The 25,984-nt window shown below is 51.0% G+C and overlaps 1 protein-coding gene across 1 annotated transcript in view; it reads left to right on the top strand.

Annotated features, from left to right (window-relative positions):
- Positions 1-25,984, top strand: part of LOC147729427 (uncharacterized) — a 326,741-nt gene that overhangs the window by 95,611 nt on the left and 205,146 nt on the right. Inside the window, exon 4 of the mRNA XM_086959847.1 lies at positions 23,880-23,990. Within this exon, the coding sequence (XP_086815973.1) occupies positions 23,880-23,990 (111 nt within the window). The remainder of the gene's footprint in view (positions 1-23,879; positions 23,991-25,984) is intronic.

The following is a 25,984-nucleotide window of genomic DNA, read 5'->3' as shown; positions in this document are numbered from 1 at the left end:
AGAGGAGAAATGTATTTTTCCTCTTCTCGTTATGTGGACACTGCGAAACAAGTGAAATCAATGTGTGCCGCCTTTACCCTGCTGCGGGTGCCACTTGATCCGTTCTCCATGAAGCACCAAGCAAACATGGAGTCAACAGATGTAGTGTAGTCATAGGTGTGAGGATCAACATCTTCTTAATACTTAAAAAGCCTCTAAACTTTCCGAAATGATACCTAAATTATTAGCATCACTAAATATGAACTTCAGAAAATGTGTTTTTGCTCCCTACCGTTGTCTTAAAGATATCATTGTCTAATATGATACAGTCTAATGTCCATCTGAATGGTAGAAATGGGGTTTCCGAGTTGGCAAATTTATACACCTTGTCCCAATAGGGACCTTTCCTTCTAGTCCGGGTGAGGGGATTACACGTCTAAAGCCCCTGCGCACCCCATTGCTAGCTTGACACGAGCAGTCAGGCTTATCTCGGAGGACATGTGTAAAGCATTAGCACATATCACACAATAATACTGTAAGAACACTACAAAAGGACACCACACCAGTTTTAGAAAAATTGCAGCATTTATCAGTGTAAAACAAAATTAAAATGATAGAAATTCAACATACAGTAATCAAAATAACATTTTTGCAACAATAGACTTAAAATACAGTTCCTTGAAGTTGATAGCTCCTTCCAGGGCTATCACTGTACCGTGAACAATCAAATCCAACAGTTCTGGATGACCGTTGCGTGCCAGCTTTGATGTCGGAACACCCGCACCCCTTGGTGTCACGATCATAGCTGGAGGGGTAAATACAGGCACATACTTCTCTCATCAGGTTACTGCCGCATGACTTGGAAATGCATGGGTCAGGAACGAAGTTACCTAGCATCCTTTTGGGGTATGCTCAGAAAGTGGCAGGAGATCAGCTGATGCGAGATGGCAGCATATATCCGGTACGCACCGCTGCTCTGTGCTTGTCGTTCCAGTTCCTGGAATCACAGACCTACCTTTGTGTTTTCTTTTTGAATTTACGGGTTCTACCCGGATACGGAAGTCGTTCCAGCTGCCTCCTGCTCACACGCTGTCTTTGTGGCGTCTGTCCTCATTGCGGCTCCAGCCTTCTGCAGACTCCTTCCTTTCTGCACACGCGGCTTCACGGAGGAAGCCGTGTTGTTTTTCCTGCTTAGGGGCTATGCGGGAACCGGATTGTTTCCGTGCCCTGCCCTTTACAGTTCGCACAGCTCCTGTGACGTAACACGGAGCTCTACTGCCCGCTGACAGATAAGTGCTGGGAGTGTGTTGGTGCTTGGGCTGTATTCACAGAAGAATTGCTTTGTGTTGTGTAATACGCACACAGTGGCTGGAATCTTGGAAAACATTCCTGAAACTTGTTTTGCTCATTATAAGCAATGTACTACTGATTCCTTCTATACCTCTGGTCAGTTTCTAGTGATCAGACCTTGCCCTCGACTTGATGCCTTGGTTGATGCAGGGAATGTGAGTTCTGCTTGTTTGGTGATTAGATTGCATTACTCAAGGGAAAGCTTGCATGCAGAGGTCTTATTTTTTCTTTCTCTTGCACACTGTGTACGTCATCAAGAGTGATGTTTGATGATGATCTGACAGGTGCATTCTCCATCCAGTGTTTTTTATTATTTTCTCCCATTCCCTGCCATACTTCTCCCAGGGCAGTGAGATATTCGCCTTTGCTCCCTGTGTGGCAGTGTAAAGGGAAGGTGGAAAACTATCTGCCCTCCATCATCCCCGCTGGACGTTATCAACAGGTCAGTGGTATTTATAGATTATATTGATGACATTTTCATCTACTCTACCAACATGGAAGAACACTGCGTCACCACAGTGCTTGTGACGAGCCCAGCTCGTCATGAGTCAAAGTGGAGATGTGCTCATGACGCGCTGGGGTCGTCACGACCCCGCCACTGATTAATTTGCCTACACAGGTGGGGAATCAATCGCACGTGGGCGGAGCGCAGCCGTTATTGTCCAGCTCGTCATGAGCACAGCTCCACTGTGACTCATGACAAGCTGGGCTCGTCATGAGCACCGAAGAGGTTAACCTTGCTATGAGATCTGAAGATGCGGCATCGGCAGGCGTCCGAGATTATTGCAGAAGTCCTCAGGCCCTTGAAGTCACTCATGTTGTAGGTCGACCTCCGTGAGGTTGAAGTCTGGAGCATCGGCAGGCATCAGGGCAGCAGAGTGAAGTGGAGCGGTGCTGCATGCTATGCCCTTAGGTCACTTTGCAGGCAGCAGCTCGGTGACGGCGTCCAGCAGCGTTGGTGAGACTAGGGCTGCAGTGCAAAGTGGACTGGTGCTCGTCGTGGTGCTGGCAGGTCATGGTGCAAGCAGCAGCCTCGTTGCTGAAGTGATGTCTTTGGTAGACAAATTGGAATCAGTGACCTGGGTAGGCCAAGTCTGTGGTGTGGGATGGGGCCCTGTGTTGGGTAACTTATGAGCAGTGCCCCAGGCGATGGTGCAGAATGTGACGTTGATGTCGGCGTGGAGTGCCATCTTTTGGGATACCAGGGCGGTGAAGTGAAGCGGTGCGGTGCCCTCAGGGTGTGGTGCAAGCAGCAGCTCGGTGGTGGCATTGTTCCCGGTGAGATGAGGGTTGTGGTGCAAAGCAAGTTCATGTTGTCTGCGGTTCCAACAGTTCACAGAGCCGGCAGCGGGCTCGTTGATGTTTTTCGGTTGCTTTTTCTTCTTTTTCAGTACAAAGCACACAGTTCCCAGTTGTTGGAAAACGATCAATCAATCAGGAGTTTGTTAAAGCGTGACTACTCACCCGTGAGGGTCTCAAGGCGCTAGGGGTGGGGGGGGAGGTGCAGGTTCCATTCCATCAAGGAGGGGGTCTGTCGAAGAGCCAGGTTTTGAGGTTTCTTGCGAAGGTGGGGAGCGATGTTGTCTGTCTGAGGTGGAGCGGAAGGGCGTTCCATGCTTTGGCCGCGAGGAAGGAGAAGGAACGCCCTCCCGATCTGGTCTTTCTGGTGCGAGGGACCACGGCGTAGGAAAGCTGGGCTGATCGTAGGGTCCTTTGGGGTGCGTGGAATTTGAGTCGGCTGTTCAGGTATGCTGGTCCGGTGCCGTGGAGGGCCTTGTGTGCGTGGGTGAGCATCTTAAAGGTGATTCTCGCCTCGACGGGGAGCCAGTGGAGTGTGTGTAGGTGCTGGAAGATGTGGCAGTGTTTTTCGCAGGTTGAGGACCAGTCTTGCGGCGGCCTTCTGGATGTTCTGTAGCTTGCGGATGAGGTTTTTGTTTATTCCTGCGTAGAGTGCGTTGCCGTAGTCGGGTCTGCTGGTGACCAGGGCGTGAGTGACTGTCTTTCGGTGTTCGAGGGGGATCCATTTGAAGGTCTTACGAATGAGGCGGAGGGTGTGGAAGCAGGAAGATGAGACAGAGTTGATCTGGCGGTCCATTTTGAGCTCGGAGTCCAGGATGATTCCCAGGTTGAGTGCGTGGTCTGTGGGGGTTAGCGGGTTTCCGAGGGCGGTGGGCCACCAGGTGTCGCTCCAGGTGTAGGGGTTTGGGCCCATGATGAGTACTTCTGTTTTGTTGGTGTTTAGTTGTAGGCAGCTGTTTTTCATCCATTTGGCGACGGCTTCCATGCCTTCTCGAAAGTTGCATCTGGCGGTGTTGGGCTCGTTGGATAGGGAGAGGATGAGCTGGGTGTCGTCTGCATATGACACGATGTTGAGTCTGTAGGTTCTGACGATGGGGGCAAGTGGAGCCATGTAGACGTTGAAGAGCGTCAGGCTGAGGGAGGAGCCCTGGGGGACTCCGCAGGTGGTAGGTGTGGGGTTCGAGAGGAAAGAGGGGAGTCTGACCCGCTGCGTCCTGCCGCAGAGGAAGGAGCAGATCCAGTCGAGGGCCTTGTCCTGGATTCCTGCATCGTAGAGTCTGCGTATTAGGGTCCGGTGGGAGACTGTGTCGAACGCCGCTGATAGGTCGAGGAGGATGAGGGCTACTGTTTCTCCTTTGTCCAGTAAGGTGCGGATGTCGTCTGTTGCGGCGAGGAGGGCGGTTTCTGTACTGTGGTTTTTTCTGAAGGCGGATTGGGAGGAGTCGAGGAAGTTGTGTTCTTCAATGAATGTGGCGAGTTGGCTGTTGATGGCTTTCTCGATGACTTTCGCTGGGAACTGGAGCAGGGAGATGGGTCTGTAGTTTTTGAGGTCGGTGGGGTCCGCTGAGGGTTTCTTCAGGAGGGGGTTGACCTCGGCGTGTTTCCAGTCGTCGGGGAACGAGGCGGTCGCCAGGGAGCGGTTGATGTTGTGGCAGAGCATGGGTGCGATGGTGTTGGCGGCTCTGTTGAAGATGTAGTGGGGGCAGGGGTCCGTGGGGGCCCCTGAGTGGATTGACTTCATTTTCTTCAGTGTGTCTTCGTGGTGAGGGCTGTCCAGTCATCAATCGCTGGTTTCCGGGTGTCGGGGGTGGTTGGTGAGGGTTCAGTGTGTTGGTTGTCTTCGTCGAAGTTGTCGTAGATGCTCTTGATTTTGTGGTGGAAAAAGATGCTGAGTTTGTCGCAGAGGTCTTGTGAGGGAGGGATGTCGGTAGACTCGCTGGTAGGTTGGGCGAACTCCTTGATGATGTTGAAGAGTTCTTTGCTGTTCTGTGCGTGGGTGGAGATTCTGTCTTCAATCGCTTTTTTCCTTGTTTCTCTGATGAGTTGATGGTGGGTGTTGGTGGCGGCTCTGAAGTTGTTGTGGGCTTCTGTGGATTTGGTGTTTCTCCAGGTCTTTTCGAGGCGGCGGCATGTGCCCCTGGACTCTCGAAGTTCGGTGGTAAACCATCTGGCTTTCTTGGCACGGGTATTGTTGTTTTTCTTGACGGGGCTATGGTGTTGGTGCTGTCCGAGATCCATCTATGCAGGGTTTGGGCTGCGGTGTTGGGGTCGTTGTTTTCCACGATGGTTGGGGTGGAGTTGTTGAGTGAGGAGGTGAGCTGGTCATCGGTGATTTTGGTCCAGTTTCTTTGTAGAAGCAGGTGCTGGTGTCTGTGGATGGTGGGTGTTCTGAAGGTGAAGTGGACGCAACGATGGTCGGTCCATGGGAGTTCGGTGGTGTGGCTGAAGGTGATGGAGTTTCCTGTAGTGAAGAGGGGGTCGAGGGTGTGTCCTGCTGAGTGCGTGGGCTCGGTCATGATCTGGCGGAGTCCAATGTTGTGGAGGTTGTCCAGGAGGCATGTGGTGTTGGGGTCCAGTTGATTGTCGAGGTGAAAGTTGAGGTCTCCCAGCAGGGTGTAGTTGGTGGATGCAATGGCCTGCGGGGAGATAATGTCCGTGATGGAGTTGGCGAAGGGTCCGCGCGGTCCAGGGGGTCGGTAGATGAGGGTTTCTCGGAGGGCGGCGGTGGGGCTGGCCAGTATCTTGAAGTAATGGTGTTCCATCAGTTTTGTGGACTCGTCAGGGAGTGTGCTCAGGTGGAGGCTGGATTTGTGGACAATGGCGATTCCTCCTACTGGGTGGGTGGGGCGGTCCTTCCTGGAGATCTTGTATCCTTGGGGGATGGCGATGGCGATGTCCGGTCCCGAGGTGGTGTTGGTCCAGGTTTCGGTGAAGAATGCTACATCTGGGGTGGTGCTGTTGAGGAGGTCCCAGATGTCTGTGGCGTGTTTGTGGAGGGATCGGACTTTAAGGAGGATGCATTGCAGGGTCTTCGGTTCGGTTGTGTTCTTGTGGACGGGTTGTGCTGGATCCGTGTTCTTGGCGGTGCTGCAAGTGTGCCGGCAGCGGTGACAGCTGAAGGGTTCATGGGTGTCGGCTGGTGAAGCTAGCTTGCAGTTGTTGTTGCAGCCTGGGTTGAGTGCGTGGAGTGCTGCTGGGTCGTAGCGTTGGCGGGGCGGAGGTCCAGGGTTCCTGGTGCTGGTCGCGGACGGGTCGCAGACGGGCGCAGACGTGCTTGCCTTTGACGCGCCTTCGGTGCACCAGCGGCGTGCCCGCAGCCAAGTGGCCGCCATTAAGTAGGGGTCGGGGAGGGCTGGACAGCTGGGAGGCGGGAGCGGGGAGGGGAGCTGGATTGGGCCGGTCGTGCTGGGGGGGGGGGAGGGGCCGCGGGGGCTGCAGCGGCGGGGAAAGGTAAAGGGAGGAAAGAAGGGATAAAGAAAAAAGGGAAAATAAGCAGAAATAAGGCACAAAAGAGCAGAGATGCAGAAAAGAGCAGAAAGGTGAAAGATAGAAAGGGTAGAAAAACGAGTGAAAACGATTGAAGGAGCAGAGGGAGAGAAAGGGAAAATGGGCAGAAATAAGGCACTAAAGAGCAGAGGTGCAGAAAGGTGAAAGATAGAAAGGGGAGAAAAACGAGTGAAAACGAGTGAAGGAGCAGAGGGAGAGAATGGGAAAATGGGCAGAAATAAGTGAGGCCTGCACAAATAACATGACTACATTTGTCCTTCACTGGGAACCAAACACCCAATTGTAGAGCCTGACTCCCAGAGGGTAGCGTTGCAGAGCAGTCTGAGGCTTACTCAAGGGAGGTGGTGTGGGCTAGTAATCTCCATTTGCAGGTGCGCAAAAATAACACTCAATAATTGATTGTCCAGTCTGTACTTTGCTTTATAAAAGTAAGAGTACATTTATTAAACACACACACTACTCAATAGCATGCACCAATTTACAAATATACATAAGCTGTTGGAATTACTTTGTAACATTGCATGACATCTCCACCCCTCCCGCAGGGGAGTGGGGTCTAGTACCACCACTCCCATGTATGCACATCATCTAGCCCCCAATGCAGTTAGTGGACCATAACCTGGGGCATGGGCCCAGCGCACTGGCACCATCCCAGTGGCGACCCACCCCATTACGTCAACCAGCATTAAAAATGGGTACACTTGCCTTGGTGACACATAACCCTGACTAAGCATCTCCTACTGACCATAAAGTATGCACCTCTACATCTGAAGGGCTACCAGTCTGGGTTGTTCCTCACCTAACAGCAGCAGTAAGAGAATACATGTTTAAGCACCACTTTATAATGATAGTTCTCATAACATTTGGATATCATTAAAAATGCATTCCAATTACAGCCCCTAAAGGCATCACAGATGATCACAGGATTATGCATATACAGCCAGAGACCCTAGCAGGAATGTCTGATAACCTAACCCCACTTTGCTTATGACATCACCTTACACCAGTACTTCACATTACACATGTGACCTTCAGTCCCTCTATACGAAATAACATTAGTAAAAGCATTTCTGGTGTAATTACACCTCTTCACCTCCAGGGGATGCCTTCTTCCAGACATCCACCCCTCAGCTCTTCACTCCTTGACCCAATTTTGAAAACACCCTCAGCTGAAAAACAAAAGTTCCAGCCCAGAAGGTGATAATTGTTGGCTCTCCCCTTGAGGGGTTATTCCTTTGAAATCTTTGTGCAGTGGGGACACTGCGCTTCTCTAGCAGCTCCCCCCAGCGCCTTTCACCATTGAGGGTGACCCCTCTCCTCTGGGGGGGCCACCAAGCACAAAAACGGCAGACTCCCAAATGCCTAGCAAGTTGGGGTGCCCGGTTCCACCCGGACCCCAGGTGAGTACATGCGGCTCGGGGAGCCCACCCCTGGCTGATTTGCCAATTTTTGGCATCCTGGTCCCACCCGGGAACCCCACTTGCCTCCTCCGTGTTGGAGGGCAGCCTGGGGAGCCCAACCCCGGCTGTCCCCACCGGCTCCCCGCATGGCCAGCACTCTTCGGTGCTGCCGCGGGAGCCAGCCGAGCACTTCTGGTCTGCCCGCTCTGGCGGGCAGATGCAGACTCCAGCAGTCCCGTCGGGACTTCGGGGTAGTGCGGCGGCACTCCCCCAGCCTCCTCCTCGTCGTCGGGGCCTGGGGATGGGTTCCTGGGCCCCTGGATATCTTCGGAGGGGAGGCTCGACGGCGCTCCCCCCTCCTGCACCTCTGCGGGGGCGAGGGTGGGCTCCTGGCCCCCGGTTGGGCATTTCCACAGGAAGCGCATCGGCGCGCCCCGGCTTGACTTCGGGGCCCTGGGATGAGGTTCCAGACCCCCTCCAGTTCTCTCGCGGGGGTGGGGGGGCGTGACAGCGCCTCCCGCCCCCTCACATGGGTCCTGGAGTTGGGCTTCCGGGCCCCACCCCTTGCAACTCTTCAAGGGTGCGCAACGGCGCTCCCCGGCTTAGTGTTCAGCGGGGGCCAGGGTGGGCTCCTGGCACCTCCGCTTTACTTCTTTGGAGGCAGGCCCCGGGACCTCACCCACCCCGGGTACCCATTACAGACCGGCGGCGGAGCCCCAGGTGCTACGTCGCTGGTCTCATGAAAGGTCAAAGATCGCCTACCTTCCAGGGGCCTTATCTGAGCTCCTGGGGGTCCGATCTTCTCCATTTCTGGCTCTTCTTGCTCCCGGTGGCGCCACCCAGCCTACTGGGAGCACTCTCCTTCGCCCTCGGAGTCTTCAAGAGGGTCCCATTCTGCAGGAAGCTGTCCTACCTGGCTCCCTGCGCCAGCCTTTCGCCTTCCTCCTCTCCTGCGCCACTCTTCTGCTTGCGCAGGGGACCAGGCGGCTGCTCACTGATCCTGGACTCTTCTCTTGACGCTGTTCAGATTCCTGTGACAGTCAAGGGGGTGCTCCTTCTAACTGCCCATTGTGCCAGGCTCCAGCACCTTCTGCCTCTGCAGACCACACCCCAGAGAGAGCTTCTCTTCCTTTGCAAGTACTTTTTAAAAGGTGATTAGGGGGCTGGCAGGAAGTCTCTGAGTATCCTACCAAGCAGTTACACATCACTTCCCTACCCCTGCTCCCTTCTTCTTGTCCAGCCTCTGGGTTGTTCAAAATGGAGTCGTCCAGTGTCTCTGGTCACATGGTCCCCCTTCCCCCAGTGCTGCCTTCACCTTGGTTCAACTTGGTGCCTGGCACCCAGCGACCATGGATTGGCTTGTAGCTCCACCTATCTTTTCTCCTTGGAGGGAAGATCTTTGCTCTGGAAAGAAAGGTCATTAATCTAACCTGCCAGGGCCAGACCCCAGCCAGGGACTCAGAGAAATATGACATTTCTGGACAACCCAAAAGCAGTTCAAATTTGACTTTGGTCTCGCAAAATACTTCTTTTCACATCTGCTACAATGGACTTTAGTGCGTGTCTGGAATCTGTAGACCTTATGGAAGTTACTCTAGCCATGGGCCCCACATCCCCATAGGGGAATAATGAAGTGAAAACACAGTAAAACACACTGACTTTCCCTGGCATGTTTCTTTCCAGTGTATAAAGCCTATTCCATGTCACCACCCAATTCTGCCTAAGTCCTGCCACACCATTCAATTTGTACCTGCTCCTGGACTACGCACGCTAGGAATCTCATCTGCGCAGCCCCTACACGTGTGCACACGCATGTACACATGTGTCTGCATGTAACCAGCCCGGTGCCCCATACTCCAGCTGCTGCGTAGCGGCCTAGTCAAGCCAGGGGGACACCAGTAAAATCTCCATACAGTCTCCTTCATTATGAGTTCACTGTGGGTGAGTCCCAGATTATGAGGCTCCTCCACAGTAAAAGCTTAACAATTGGGTACTCAAAAAACGAAAAATCCGGGCGGCACCTAGTGTCAGAACCACCTTCTAATACCAGTGATGGTAACAGAGGATCTTGAAGTCTTTGCTGTTCCTGAGACTTCTTGAACAGGGGGCAAGCTCTACCTCAATCCCTGGGAGAAATTCAGGATAATAAGTTGCAGAAAGCCCAGCCCAGTCCTTTCACTGCCCAAGACAGAAGCAGCCACTGCAGGCCAACACTGCAAAGTACACATCAAAGTGGTAGTTCCTCCTCAAAGCTTCTCCACCTCTTCTTCTTGGCAGGTTCCTTAGTCCAAACAAGTTCTAAAATTCTGGCATCAGGGACCCAATATTTATACTACTTTTCCCTTTGATGTTTGAGGTAGAAAGTCTCTAGATTCAGTGAAAATCATTCTGTCCTCCCTGGTCCAACTTTAGTACAGGAGGTGGAGACAGCATTTTGCAGAGCAGACACAGCCTATTCAGGTGCTAGTGAAAACTCCCCCCACCACTCTAAATGCAGAAAGGTCTATTCAGCCTGGCTATAAGTCACCAAGGAAAGGTAGACAGTGAATACACAGACAGGCAGATGCACACATGATGGTTAAGTAAAAAATGACTACTTTCTAAAAGCGGCATTTTAAAACACAAAATTAAAAACCTTTTGTTGGACCCGGCCCTTTGGGAAGGTTCACCCCTAGACTTTTTGCTTTTTCCTAGCCTGTTTCTGGAACCTGGTGTTGGTGATTCTAGGCCTCTGCGCACTTTTTTCACTGTGGTACAGTGTAAAGTGCTGGAGCTCTCTGTATGAAGGGTGAGTGACCTGCCCTCCCATAGGAATGAATGGGGAATATGTATGCCCATGGTAGTTCCTGTTGTGTGGGGAGTGCAGGGGTCGAGTTTGGTATGTATAAACTCGTGAGAATGAGTGCTGCAAAATGATGTATGCGGCATGACTGTGCCTAGTCTGGAAGTACTACTTTTGGAAGTTGGTATATTTGTGTAAGTTAGTTCTGGCGTGTGATTGGCTGGTGAGTCTGCCCAGGAGTGCCTGGATCTGCTGGTGGATGGACTGTCCGGTTTGAGTAGGACAGGGTCTGCAGGGTCTGCAAGGCCCCAGAGGAGGGGGTCTGAGTCAGCCGTGGATGAAAGGCCCCTCTGCTGTCAGGGATGGGAGGAAAGAGCGTCTGGTGGTGCCGGGCCGTGCCTGTCGCCCACCCTGCTGGCTCTCCATCCTGACGGCCCACTGTCACCTCTGGCCCTGAAGCTGTCAGGAAGACGAAAGCCAGAAACATTCCAGTACTCGGGGCCCCTTGCACGAAGTACTTCAAAGGCATTCCTGTGTATAAGAAGGGGCTGTGTCTCCTTCCAACTTGTTCTTGTTCTAGCTCTTGTGGCTGACTTGGATCTACCAGGGGTGGGCGCTGCCCAGCCCCTGGGTGCCTGGATTCCTGGACTCCTGGGGGACCCTTCTGCCCTGCCTGGGCTGAAGGGGGGACTTGGCTTTGCCCCTGGGGAAGCTCTGGGACCTTGGCAGCATGGAGAAGCTGCCTTTTCCTGGGGAGAGCGCTGGAGTTGATTTCTAGAGCCTGGAGGCACTGTGCTTCCCCCTGAGCGCCTGGGAGCGCTCTGCCTGCTGTCTAGAGCTCTGGGGCGCTTCATTTCCCCCAAGCGCTTGAGAGCGCCTTCTCTGGACTTTGCAGCGCTTAGGAGCGCTTTTCCGGCTCGTTTATAGCGCTGGATGCGCTGAGGATTCCTGCCTGCATTGATTTAATTATCTACGAGTGCCCACCTCGATCTGCTGCGGTGAAAACAAACCACGAAGGGGCCGCGACCGGATTGGCCGAGACCCAAGGAGAGACGCGCTCTGATTGGCCGCTGCCCCGGAGAGTCGCGCTCCGGTTGGTGGAGACGCCTCCAGAGGCTCTGGCGTCACTGGGGGCTCGCCGAAGGAGCCGCAATGGGATTGGCCCATCGCTCGTGACCTGCAGCGAGAGGAGGGATGAGGCGGAGGAGAAGCATGGCGGCGGGTCGGCCGGGCTCCCGTGATCTGAGGGAACCCGGCGGCCTCTGAAGAGGCGTGTGGTCCGCTGCTGGGGCTCCCGTGTGCCGAGGGAGCCCCGAGTGAAGGAGGAGCGGCAGGCGGAGACTTGCGGCGGGGGCGCGAGGCACATTGGCGGTGCCTGCCCCACCGCGAACGAAGGAGAGCCCCGCCCGCTGCCGGTGACAAGACCCGGTCCCAGGGAGGGAGACCGGGCGAAGAGGAGCCCCCGTCGAGAACAGCCCGGTGAGTCAAGAGGGCTGGGGGGGCTCCGTGATGCTGCTGCTCCGTGAGGGAGCAGATGGGTTCTCGTGGTGCCGGTCGAGGCACCAAGGAAGGGTGGCCCCGAATGGCAGTGGGTCGCCCCACCGTGAACACAGAGCCCGCGAGGGGCTCTTGAGGGCCCGCATTGCTTTGTGTTGGTGCCGGTTTAGAGGCACTGCTTCAGGGCGGCCCCGGATGGCAGCGGGCCACCCCAACGGTGTGTAGAGCCTGTTGAGGCTCGTGGGGGCCATAATAGCTAAGCGGGGGCGTCGGGGAATATTGTCGGTGCTCGTCCCCTCCTGCCTGGGAGAAGCTCGTGTCCAGAGTCCGGCGAGGCTCAGGGGGGCACCATTGTTTTAAGAGCCTCTGTGGCTCCAACGTCTGGGGCATGTGTGTTATGCCCAGAGCCTGTGTGGCTCCAGCAGTGGCGCAGTTGGCGCCTAAGGGCCAGTGAGGGCCCTGGCGCAGTTCTGTTGTTCTCCAGGTGCCCAGCACTTTGTGGGCACCTGCTACGTTTAGGCTTTTTGTACTGAGACTGGCGCTGCATGGCAGCGCACCCCTGACACTGAGACTCAGGGCGTCTGAGCCCCAACAAGGCCGTTGGCCTAGGGACTGCCACAGGTAGTGGCTTATGTGAGTTTGCGCAATGGTATGGTTATTGCACCTCTGAATGTGATCTCTTGCATCATGTGTTAGTCCTGCACCTCTGAAGGTTTTTAGGCCTCATGTGATGTTAGCGCTATTGATTCATTATGCACCTCTGGATGTTTTCTGCATTATGTGTCTTTCTGTTCATGCGCTGCACCTCTGAATGTTTAGTCATCATGTGTCTTCTTGCGCTGCACCCCTGAATGTATTTTGATTGCATCATGTGCTCTGTCCTTAACACCGCTGAATGTGTAGGTCTATACATCTTGTGTTTTCTTTCTTTACCACTCCTCTGAATGTATATTCATGCATCATGGGTAATGTGTTCTGATTTATACCCCTAAGTGGATTTTATCCTTAGGTGGTTGTTCTTTCTAGTACAGGTGGTCCTAGTGAGGTCCTGGTTACCTGCGTGACATGCTCCTAAGGTGTTTAGGGTTGCGTAGGGTGTTCTTACCTGTTCCCAGTAGTTACTGGGTGTGATTCATAACTGTTACTTTGTGCTACAGTGATTTTATATACTTATTCTAATTTCTAAGTGCTATTTCTAAAGGTGCTGATTATGACAGTGGCCTATGTGGCCCTGTCTTGTAAATAATCCCTTATGAATGTTGCCGTGCCAATGGGCACAATGTACATGTGTGATGTTTATCTGATATGTGGTTTTACAATACAAAAGTTATTTTTATAATAACCTTGTGTGGAGTCTCTTTTGTGGTGTACCTAGTATGTTGTTGCTATTGTGCGCTGACGCAAATGCTTTACACATTGCCTCCGAGTTTAGCCTAGACTGCTCGGGCCAAGCTACCAAGGGGGTGAGCAGGGGTTATCTTGGCGTGTGACTCCCTTGCCCTGACTAGATTGGGGGTTTCTGCCTGGCTTTGGCGTCAGCCTTAGCCTACCAGAAATAGCCAGTTCTAACATTGGTGGGTCAGCGGTGCGGATTTGGACTGGTGTTTGTGCAGTGCCATAGCGACAACTGGCTACATTACAAAACTCTGCAATTGTGTTTTTTTCAGATAGTCACATGTTTGGGATTATTGTTTTTGATTTTTTCCTCAAGAGTGTCATTTTCAAATGTGTTCCTGCGCTTTATGTTTAGTGGCAGATGAGAGAAAGTGACAGGGCGGGACGCCAGTAGAGGGGAGGTTCCCATAGATTAGGAATCCCTTGCTGGGTCCCTTGTCCAATCCCAAATCCTGTACCTATATGGGTAGATGGAAGAGAGGGAGTGTGAGGAGAAAAGACTAGCTCAGGAGGGTGGTTGTTCCCTGAGTGTAGTGTGTGTGTCTGGATTCCCCAGTGTGGTAGGATCCAGTGGTGGCAGCTTTAATTTGTCCAGTGCGCGTGAAATCCCATTCCCCGCTCCCAGAGTTTGGTACCTGTGTCACGTGTGGTCAGGTTGAGGAATTAGGGGTGGTAGAAACTGCCTTACCAGTCCGAGGGGGGGGAGTGTGCGAATGAGTTATGTGCTGAACTGGAGGAGTTGGTGTGAGTTTTCTTTTTGTTAAAGAGCTTGCATGAGAGGTGTACCTCTGGTGGTGTGCAGGAGGTCCTGCAGAGGAACTGGACAAGAAGGTGGACGTCTGGCGGTGTGCTAGATGTCTTGCAGTGGCATTAGGGAGTGATTCTAAAAGCAGTGGCTTGTGTATCTGATGATCCTGTGTAGGTGAAGAGGTTCATGTGTAGCCCAGCTAGATCCCAGTAGAAAGGGTAGGGTGTAGGGGCTCACGTCCTGTCTCAGTGGAGGCGGAGTGAGTGTGGGACGGTGTGTCCCACGTTGGCCTGAAACCTTATCTCAGGGCCCGGAGGGTTCCCTAAGGGAGCGCCAGGTCAGGGGCCTAGGCTGTACATACAGGTCATTTGAGGAGGATCTTCCTGTGTCTAGAGGACGGGGAGTGTCTGTAACCAGAACTCCGGCGGTCCTAGTATTGGGCAGTACCGCTCCTAAGTGGAGGGTGCAGAAGTCCTGGCTCGCTGAGCATTTGCCCGTCTAGAGTGCTTGACCATTTGTGGGGCCTCTGGAGGTCGTTCCCCGAGGAGGGGGGAAAGACGAGTTGGGGTTGTGGCCTGACCTGGGAGGAGTACTGGAGGAAAGTGTGTCACTGATACACCGCTGGCGTGTGCTCTGTCTAGCCTGGGACATACTGAGAATCACCCTGTGATAGGGAGTACTGGAGGAGGGTGTGTCGCTGATACGCCGCTGGCGTGTGCTCTGTCTAGCCTGAGACATACTGGGCCTGTAGTCATGGAACTGGAAGGGGGTGCAGAGGGACGGTGTCCTTACTTCTGACCCCGGTGCAACCTGTGGGTTTAGATCTTAGGTTGGGAGATTAGGAAACTTCTAGGTCAAGAGGAATCTCTGCCAAAGTGGATCAGCTGAAGAGACTGAGGGGGCTGCCCTTGCTGTGTGTTCTGGGGCTCACCTGCAGTTGTTGTTTCCCCTAAGGTAGAGGAAAGGGGGCTTTGCGGTGTGCTGTGTCCCCCCACCTGCTTGAAGAGGAACTGTGCTGTGTGCTTTGTACCTCAGAAGTGAAATAGTTTCCAGGTGGTAGACCAGTGATGGAGTGAGGTCCTGAGCTGGTAGGAGACTTGTGTTCTGGTGAATGCTTCTCTGTGAGGGTGCGGAAACCCAGAAGTAGAGGTAGGGTGGGGCATTCTTGCCCGAGACCTCTGGTCAGCTTGGGGGTGTGGACCCTAGGTTGTTGGATCAGTGGTAGTTGTAGCTACACTGAGAGAGAGAGTGGGGAATGGCTATTGTGTTCCAGGGGTTATTGCCCCCCGCTCTGTGTATTGGTTAGGACCTGTGATTTGGATGGTCTTGGCTGTGGATGACTAGGGAGTACCAGTGGGGTGTCCTAGTTGTGTCAGAGAGTTATTGTTTAGAGGTAACCAGGTAGGTTCAGAGTGGCGAAAAACCAGAGGTTGTCCCTGCCGTGCAGGGCCGGGTGCGTGTTTTTGTCGCCCAAAGCAGTGAAGCCCATCAGTGGAGTGATTGGTCTACCCTGCGTTTTGGCTGGAAGGGGGCTGTGTTGGACCCGGCCCTTTGGGCAGGTTCACCCCTAGACTTTTTGCTTTTTCCTAGCCTGTTTCTGGAACCTGGTGTTGGTGATTCTAGGCCTCTGCGCACTTTTTTCACTGTGGTACAGTGTAAAGTGCTGGAGCTCTCTGTATGAAGGGTGAGTGACCTGCCCTCCCATAGGAATGAATGGGGAATATGTATGCCCATGGTAGTTCCTGTTGTGTGGGGAGTGCAGGGGTCGAGTTTGGTATGTATAAACTCGTGAGAATGAGTGCTGCAAAATGATGTATGCGGCATGACTGTGCCTAGTCTGGAAGTACTACTTTTGGAAGTTGGTATATTTGTGTAAGTTAGTTCTGGCGTGTGATTGGCTGGTGAGTCTGCCCAGGAGTGCCTGGATCTGCTGGTGGATGGACTGTCCGGTTTGAGTAGGACAGGGTCTGCAGGGTCTGCAAGGCCCCAGAGGAGGGGGTCTGAGTCAGCCGTGGATGAAAGGCCCCTCTGCTGTCAGGGATGGGAGGAAAGAGCGTCTGGTGGTGCCGGGCCGCGCCTGTCGCCCACCCTGCTGGCTCTCCATTGTGACGGCCCACTGTCACCTCTGGCCCTGAAGCTGTCAGGAAGATGAAAGCCAGAAACATTCCAGTACTCGGGGCCCCTTGCACGAAGTACTTCAAAGGCATTCCTGTGTATAAGAAGGGGCTGTGTCTCCTTCCAACTTGTTCTTGTTCTAGCTCTTGTGGCTGACTTGGATCTACCAGGGGTGGGCGCTGCCCAGCCCCTGGGTGCCTGGATTCCTGGACTCCTGGGGGACCCTTCTGCCCTGCCTGGGCTGAAGGGGGGACTTGGCTTTGCCCCTGGGGAAGCTCTGGGACCTTGGCAGCATGGAGAAGCTGCCTTTTCCTGGGGAGAGCGCTGGAGTTGATTTCTAGCGCCTGGAGGCGCTGTGCTTCCCCCTGAGCGCCTGGGAGCGCTCTGCCTGCTGTCTAGAGCTCTGGGGCGCTTCATTTCCCCCAAACGCTTGAGAGCGCCTTCTCTGGACTTTGCAGCGCTTAGGAGTGCTTTTCCGGCTCGTTTATAGCGCTGGATGCGCTGAGGATTCCTGCCTGCATTGATTTAATTATCTACGAGTGCCCACCTCGATCTGCTGCGGTGAAAACAAACCACGAAGGGGCCGCGACCGGATTGGCCGAGACCCAAGGAGAGACGCGCTCTGATTGGCCGCTGCCCCGGAGAGTCGCGCTCCGGTTGGTGGAGACGCCTCCAGAGGCTCTGGCGTCACTGGGGGCTCGCCGAAGGAGCCGCAATGGGATTGGCCCATCGCTCGTGACCTGCAGCGAGAGGAGGGATGAGGCGGGGGAGAAGCATGGCGGCGGGTCGGCCGGGCTCCCGTGATCTGAGGGAACCCGGCGGCCTCTGAAGAGGCGTGTGGTCCGCTGCTGGGGCTCCCGTGTGCCGAGGGAGCCCCGAGTGAAGGAGGAGCGGCAGGCGGAGACTTGCGGCGGGGGCGCAAGGCACATTGGCGGTGCCTGCCCCACCGCGAACGAAGGAGAGCCCCGCCCGCTGCCGGTGACAAGACCCGGTCCCAGGGAGGGAGACCAGGCGAAGAGGAGCCCCCGCCGAGAACAGCCCGGTGAGTCAAGAGGGCTGGGGGGGCTCCGTGATGCTGCTGCTCCGTGAGGGAGCAGATGGGTTCTCGTGATGCCGGTCGAGGCACCAAGGAAGGGCGGCCCCGAATGGCAGTGGGTCGCCCCACCGTGAACACAGAGCCCGCGAGGGGCTCTTGAGGGCCCGCATTGCTTCGTGTTGGTGCCGGTTTAGAGGCACTGCTTCAGGGCGGCCCCGGATGGCAGCGGGCCGCCCCAACGGTGTGTAGAGCCTGTTGAGGCTCGTGGGGGCCATGATAGCTAAGCGGGGGCGTCGGGGCATATTGTCGGTGCTCGTCCCCTCCTGCCTGGGAGAAGCTCGTGTCCAGAGTCCGGCGAGGCTCATGGGGGCACCATTGTTTTAAGAGCCTCTGTGGCTCCAACGTCTGGGGCATGTGTGTTATGCCCAGAGCCTGTGTGGCTCCAGCAGTGGCGCAGTTGGCGCCTAAGGGCCAGTGAGGGCCCTGGCGCAGTTCTGTTGTTCTCCAGGTGCCCAGCACTTTGTGGGCACCTGCTACGTTTAGGCTTTTTGTACTGAGACTGGCGCTGCATGGCAGCGCACCCCTGACACTGAGACTCAGGGCGTCTGAGCCCCAACAAGGCCGTTGGCCTAGGGACTGCCACAGGTAGTGGCTTATGTGAGTTTGCGCAATGGTATGGTTATTGCACCTCTGAATGTGATCTCTTGCATCATGTGTTAGTCCTGCACCTCTGAAGGTTTTTAGGCCTCATGTGATTTTTGCGCTATTGATTCATTATGCACCTCTGGATGTTTTCTGCATTATGTGTCTTTCTTTTCATGCGCTGCACCTCTGAATGTTTAGTCATCATGTGTCTTCTTGCGCTGCACCCCTGAATGTATTTTGATTGCATCATGTGCTCTGTCCTTAACACCGCTGAATGTGTAGGTCTATACATCATGTGTTTTCTTTCTTTACCACTCCTCTGAATGTATATTCATGCATCATGGGTAATGTGTTCTGATTTATACCCCTAAGTGGATTTTATCCTTAGGTGGTTGTTCTTTCTAGTACAGGTGGTCCTAGTGAGGTCCTGGTTACCTGCGTGACATGCTCCTAAGGTGTTTAGGGTTGCGTAGGGTGTACTTACCTGTTCCCAGTAGTTACTGGGTGTGATTCATAACTGTTACTTTGTGCTACAGTGATTTTATATACTTATTCTAATTTCTAAGTGCTATTTCTAAAGGTGCTGATTATGACAGTGGCCTATGTGGCCCTGTCTTGTAAATAATCCCTTATGAATGTTGCCGTGCCAATGGGCACAATGTACATGTGTGATGTTTATCTGATATGTGGTTTTACAATACAAAAGTTATTTTTATAATAACCTTGTGTGGAGTCTCTTTTGTGGTGTACCTAGTATGTTGTTGCTATTGTGCGCTGACGCAAATGCTTTACACATTGCCTTCGAGTTTAGCCTAGACTGCTCGTGCCAAGCTACCAAGGGGGTGAGCAGGGGTTATCTTGGCGTGTGACTTCCTTGCCCTGACTAGATTGGTGGCTTCTGCCTGGCTTTGGCGTCAGCCTTAGCCTACCAGAAATAGCCAGTTCTAACACCTTTACTAAAATATGTTATTAAATTCTGAGTTCAGAGAGCCTAAACTACAGTTCTCTATCTTGTCCCAATGGAAAGTTACACTTGTAAGATGTTCCAAGGCAGCTCCCTTGTTAACTGACGGGACAGGCAACCTTTCAGTAGTGAAAAACGAAATGCACAGTATTCCTCTATCAGGACACTTAAAACACACTACTACATGTCCTACCTTTCATGTACACTGTGTACACCCTGCCAATGGGTGTACTTTGGCCCTACCTTAGAAAAGGGAAGGTTAGGACCTGGAAGCACTTGCCAGGTCGACATGGCGCAGACACAGCAGTGGCACGGCTGAGACACATTTAAATGGCTACTTGTGTTGGTTGCACAACCAGTGCTGCAGGCCCACCGGTAGCATTTGATGTACAGGCCCTATGCACACCTATACAGGCACGTATTAGTAAATCAAATAGGCCAATCATGCAAAACCAATTACAACACAATTTATAGTAGGAGCATCTGAACTGGATAGCAGTGAAAAAGTGTGCAGAGACACTAAACCAGCAAAATTAAAAACCAGCATACCATCAAAAACTGGAGGTCGGTTAGCAAAAATACAGGTGAAACACCTCAAAAGATGCCAGGTCTAACACATCTGCAATATTTCTCCTATTGAAATGTAATTCAAAAGTAGTCTCACACATGAATTGAAAAAATAACTTTTTGCTAATATTGCGTTCAGTTAAGGCCAAGTAATGTCTGGAGCGTGAACAGTAAGCGCAGAGTGAAAAGTATAGTACATCAGGACAATCTACAAATATCATACAGTCCAATAGAGCGATTTAGGCACATTTTTAAACTTGTGGAAAAAGATTTTGTAAACTTCAAGCAGCAACTTATCTGGGCCCGCCGCCTTTCTGCTAACTAACGCCTAGATCACCTCTTCTAACTCCTCTACCATGATAGGGGCTTAATGTATTTCCTCTTCTGCCCTATCTAACATTGCAGTGTTTGGACTTAACACCTTGGCTGCTATGGGTTTTCCCCTCCTGTGCTGCTTTGTAAGCTTTCCCATTATACATGAATAGCTCAGCTCGTCATAAGCACAGCTCAACTGTGCCTCATGACGAGCTGAGCTCGTCATGAGCATCGAAGGGGTTAATACCCGCCCTTCTCCTGGTCGACTATCGAGATTACTTCCATTATATAACTCTTCATAAAATATACAGAATACTACCAAAATCTCATTGTTAGTGTCCACTGTCCTCCCCCTGAGTCGGTCATAGTGTTAATGCGGTTTGGCCCTTCCTAAAATCGTAGCCTTTGTGCAAGACACCGCCCTGTACTTTTACCATACTTGTACATCTCTGCTCTAAAAAGTTTATATTTACTAGCAATCGCCTTACTCCACACCAAAATAATTTTAGACTTACAGCGAGCTATCGTGGTTTGGAGTGAATCTACGAGAGCTCCAGCGGATATCCCTTGCATAAGTCTATCCTCTGCCTTTCGAAGGTCATCCACCAATGCGTGCGTTTCAAGTTTAAATTTCCTCTGTCTGAAAAGTCCATAGCAGATAACTTCCCCGTCCCCCCAGAGCCCAGCTTTTAAAGCACCCCAAACTATAGACCTGGGAGCTGACTCTCTATTGATAACAGGAAATTGCACTAACTAAGTTTTAATATGATTCGCAAACTGAGTATCCAGCAACAACTTCCTATCAAAAGATAACAAGCTTACCAACGTAATTTAAGTAATGGCCGACATATCAAACAACAGCAGACCATGATCAGCTGTAATCCGTAGCCACACCTGTATCCTAGCTCCAGCTGTAAGCGCCCATGAGGTAAAAAAAAGAATCCAAGCCGGCCAGCTTATTATGTGAATGTCATTAAAATGTATATCCTGGATCCGGATATTTCAAAGTGTGCCACACGTCCACTAGTGATCCGCCAATAACCGTTGCAGTGCTCTAAAAACCTTTGGTTTCCTCCCCTTATAATTATTAAAGGTCAGCTCCGAATATTGGCAACCCAAATGAATGTTAAGGTCCCCGCAAAAGATCAGTGGAGTCAGCCACGATGCAAGTTCTAAGTTTAATCCATCCAGAACTTCTTCTTCATCTAAATTCGAACCATAAACTGAACATAGCACAACCTTGGCTGCACCTACAACACATTCCACGATAGCCCACCTACCATGCTTGTCAGCCAATGTCCTCCCTGTTCCGCGAATCCCGTGTTTCGCCAAGATGGCAACTCCCCTGTTTGTGGTAGCCTGTGATGTACTTACTATTAAAGAAAGCCAAAGCTCAGTCAAACTACTCCGTTTACTCCATGGTACATGTGTTTCCTGTATATATAGTATATCAGGTTTCATTAAATGCAAGTCAGCCGCCACCCGCAGCATTTTTCCCTACTATTCAGCCCACATACATTAAATTAACAAATGTGTCTCCCCGAGGCGTTACCCTACCCCCATCTCTAAAAAAGAACCTTGACCCAACCGGGGTCACTGCTGCTGCTTATACCTGACAATACTTCCTCTAACATCCTCATATTGTGAGTTGATCTTTTCTCCCAAATAACCCCCACAACCCATCACCCCACCTCTGCCCCACTCCGACGTGCCCAACCCCGTACAGCCACCCACCTCTCAAAACACCCTCCCTCCCACCTTTCCCCACAAACAAAGCCAAGGGACTCATAGTCCTGTATGATGGAAAGCTCCCATGCTACCCAGTGTACCCCCCATACTTCAGGTACCCTGCCCACCCCAGAACAGAGAAGAAAATATATTGCGATTTCTAAACATTGAGTAGGGTCCTTAATACTGCAAAAATATAACTCCTACATCTACACACCCACTAAATGAGCCTAAATATTCCTTTGCTTGCACCTCGGACATGAAAAAGTGCGGCTCCTCATTGTAAACTATTTTCAACGTTGCAGGGTTTAACCGAAAAACCTGGGCCTCTTTAGCTTGGAATGGCACGATTAGTTTACGCAGTTGCCAGCGTCTTACCACTGGTGGCAGAAATCAGGCCTAACAAAAAACTGAAAGCTCTGCCCTGAGCGTTTCCTATCTGGGCGCGCTAGATCATATAATGCCTGACAGACGTGAAAGTTGTTTAAACAAATCAAAATAGCTATAGGCTTAAAGCAGTTTGCCCGCTCATGCAGACTGCTGTTTAAACAGGAATCAGTGTGCCCTCTGGACTTCTAAATCCCAATTACACATCGCTAGATCGGGGAAGGCCTATGTAGGAAGGTCCACCACAAATTTCTGAGTGTCCAGCCCCTCCCACCCCTCCGGTATGCCCAGAATTCTTAAGTTAATCCGCAGAAGGTGGTTCTCCAGATCAGCAAGTTTCCATTCTGTGTCCTCTTTATGTGCCCGTATAGCGTCATTTATGGTTTTCTGGGTTGCCAGTTCATCCTGAAAGGTCAATATCCATGCCTCTGCTACATTAATCCTCTCCACAAACTCAGTACATGATTTAGCAATTTGCCTAACTGAATTTTGCAATTTCCGACAAACACCCTGTGTCGTCTGACTCTTCATGCGAGTCTCAGCTCTATGGTCCAGAATTCCTTGATAGATCACCGCTAGAGAGATCTCTTCATCAGGTTTTTCCAATAAGGCTTGCCCTATAGCATTAGCCCGTTCCCCAACATTGACCCTGGCAAATGAGAATGACCCCATGACGGAGTATCTACATCATCTATTAGTCCCTTTGTTGCTGTGGTTGCCAGTTTTTTTCTGTACAGTCATTGGGCCAATATCTGCATTACAACTGACTTCCTATTCAAACTGCTTACTACTGCCCTCGCTGCCACCACTGCCAGGCGATTCCCCTCCTGAGCGTGCTCTGGAGGCCACATCAATATCGTCATCTGATGAGTCAGAGGGGTTGGACCTTGAGAAGAACTTTTCCCCAGGGTCACTTTCTTTCCCGGCATTGTGAGAATTATTAGACAATTTTTCTGTTCGCCCCCCACCCCCCCACCGGTAAGCTTTGATGTCCCCCCAACTGCGGGTGAACCCAAAGGAGGAGTCAACTGTATATCAACTGTTAGTTCCTGGAGATCTGTATGACATATGTTGGCTACATTAGTACTCCCAGGGACCGGGGTGAATATACTTTGGTTTTCCACTCTTCCCAGCGTGTTATCAGTCTCCATCTCCTTTTCAGAAATCCACTTAGATGCATTTTGGCCCGTTTTCTCCAATAGACTCAGCTCCCCAGGCAAGTTTTTTGCTATCTGAGGGCCATAGTTGCCTTGAGCATGTACGACTGCCTCAGGTTGTTTTGTATTAACCTGTACTGAGTCTTGCAGAAATATCGATTTCCTGCTGTTCCTAGGCATAAACAGCGACAGTATGTTTTTCCTCCCCTCCCGCTCAACTCTGTTTCCTTTATACGATTTATCCAGTTTGGTGGGTACTCCACCTCGTAAATCCTTCCATTGCGATGCACTCTGAGCCCAGAACAGCCTCTGCCTAATCCGGCAGCATCTCCTGCTGCCCGCGATTTTCCTCCTCTAGCACATTCTGGCGGCATTGTGAGGCAGGGCATATCCAGAGATGTCACGAACACACCTCCACCTGAGACTGGCAGCAACCACTGACGCCTATAACGAGACTGCTCCTGTCCCACCAAGTCTTCCAGGTCTCCAAATCATGAGCAGGAACACCCAAAAACAGTCAACAGTTACGGTGAGACGTCCAAAGCTGCACGGCAATAGAACAGAGAAAGCCCCAGATGCCAGGTATATATATCAACCATGCTCAGAGCTGAGAGTAAACTTTACAGGGGGCGAACCAGGAGCTGCTGCTCACACATCCGACCCGGCAGACGCCTTCTTGACCTCTCTTAAGTCCTATTGTAGATGACATTGTCACTTAAAATCATGATAGACAAATTTACATACCAGAATTGATGGTTGAATTTGTGAAATTGTAGATTAGCACTTTAGCACATGCTTTATCATGAGGTAGTACCTTTGGAATGTGTGCAAATTTCTGAGTGCCAAAGACAATTTTTTTCATCAATCAAAGGACACAAATGGTGCCAGTAAAACATATGCAGAAATGTTTATGCATGCCCACTTTTCTGTTATACCACCCAGGCTATCTCCTACGTCCTAGCCAACACTTTCGCTCACTTCCAATTTGATATTTATATATTTTAACAGGGCCTATCGAAACGGAACCAGCTGTCTCATTCAGCATTAAACATGAGGATGGATTGTATTTCAGTGACCCCACTGGTGCTGTGGAAACAGAACACACCGCTGGTCTCACAAGTAAGCATTATTTAGAATATGATTGTTAAAAGACATTTGAGTGACCCACTCATCCAAGGATGCACCTGAATACAGGCGGTAGGTACAGAATCCGAGCAGCCAACTCATCCAGAGGTGTATATAATGCAGGCGTCTGGGTGCACGAATCTAAGCAGGCAACTGATGTCAGCTGGCGACTCATGCGAGGGCATATCTCATTCAGGTTTGTGGCTGTGACTTATATTAGGGGTGTATCTGGTGCCGCATTTAAGCAGCCAACTTAGAGGTGTGTCTAATGCAGGCATATATGCACAGAAACTCAGTAGCAAATTCATCCGGGGTGAATTTGATGCAGGCTTGTGGGTTGAGAATTGCGATTCTAAAAGGTTTACTGTATAAAAATCGAGATTTTATTGAAGGCCAGCATTTTGCATAATAATCTTTATTTGCCACTTCTGAGCAGTGGCCATTAAAAGCTTCATAGAATCCAAAAACAGCAAAAAGAGTGTTCAGTCCCATACTCTGTGACCTCCATTTTCCTTTTCTTTTCGTTTGCTGTTCTACTTATTCCCCTTGTTCTTTATTATTCCTTTGAACCTTTTTCAGTTCTCTGGAAAAAATTTCAAACAATTCTACATGAAAGTCCCATAGTATTTTCACTCTATTCCTATATTTTCTCTTTATATAAATTCAACCTGAAATAATTTATAATCCAAAATACCACTCCTCCCAAAAAAAGGTTGGGTTGGAAGGATAATGCTAGCCTCCTTGTCTTAAATAAAATTTTGATTCTTCATACAGTAAACCTTTTAGAATTGACATTTTACATCAAGACCGGAGGCCGGCATGATGCATGTTCAAAGCTTCTGTAAACCACATCTTGATACATGATCTATTGATTTAAAATAAAACCTTCTGAAAGTTTCAGCTGAAGACCAGTCTGCTGCTTTCATAATATCTTCCAGCAAGCATATACACTTTACTTGCCAACGCTCCTCTCGCTGAGTGAGCCGTGTACTTGGAAACATCCACACTTGCTTCTGTCATTGCAATCTTAACCCATCTTGCAATTGTTGCATTACAAACCGCTTTATAAGGTTTCACGTACGAAACCAACACTTGCTCAACTCCTGCCACGCTTTTCTCCAGCATTATTCAAAAAGAACTCAATTTGGTTGATGAAACCTAGGAGAGAACTCCATTGCTTTCACATCGGAAACTCTCCTAAAAGATATAAGACACAACAAGAAGCTAACCTCCATGACCATTCTCTCACACCTAAGTATTTATTACTTGGACAACCCTCAAACAACTTCAATACCAAATCAACATTCCATAATGAGCTATATTTCGGATTCGGTGGTCTCCTTAGCTGAATACCTTTCATCACTCTACATACTAAAGGACTTTTACCAATCGATGCACCATGTTTAAGGGAATAAACAGTATAATGGGCTGATCTATAACAACTCTCAGTTGTACAACACCATTTCCAAATAATTCAGCTAAAATATTCGCTACCTGAACATCATCACCTCCCAAGGAATCCAAACCCCTGTCCACGCACCAACTAAACCACACCTTCCGTGCTCCTCTGTACCTCTTTCTGGGACCTTGAGCCCGTGACTTATTGAGTAATTCTGCAGCCGAGCTCGAAGGTTCTCTAATTGCTTCTGAACACCTGATATCTTCCATACTAGAAGGTTAAGGGAACCCGATTCCACCATCGGATGTTCTCTCCCTTCTACATTTCTTAACAGACCATCGAAACTTGCCGCCAAAAACGGTTCCTCCACTGTTAACTCCGTCACTGATGGAAACCAAGGCTGAGTCTTCCAAAATGGAGTAACCTAACAAATTGACATTGTTGTCTCCTCACCTGCACCAGATTCCACTGAATCCTAGAAAACGGGGGAAAGGCAACACTTCATCCCTTACCAATTCTGTAGAAATGCGTTCACTGCCAATGCCCCTGGATCTGTTCTCCAACTGACTTACCTTTCTAGCTGGTTAGT

The sequence above is a fragment of the Lissotriton vulgaris genome, chromosome 2_2 (assembly GCF_964263255.1).
Source record: "Lissotriton vulgaris chromosome 2_2, aLisVul1.2, whole genome shotgun sequence".
NCBI classification, from domain to species: Eukaryota; Metazoa; Chordata; class Amphibia; order Caudata; family Salamandridae; genus Lissotriton; species Lissotriton vulgaris.
The sequence above is the reverse complement of the archived record's forward strand: the minus strand, read 5'-3'. Positions and strand labels throughout refer to the sequence as shown.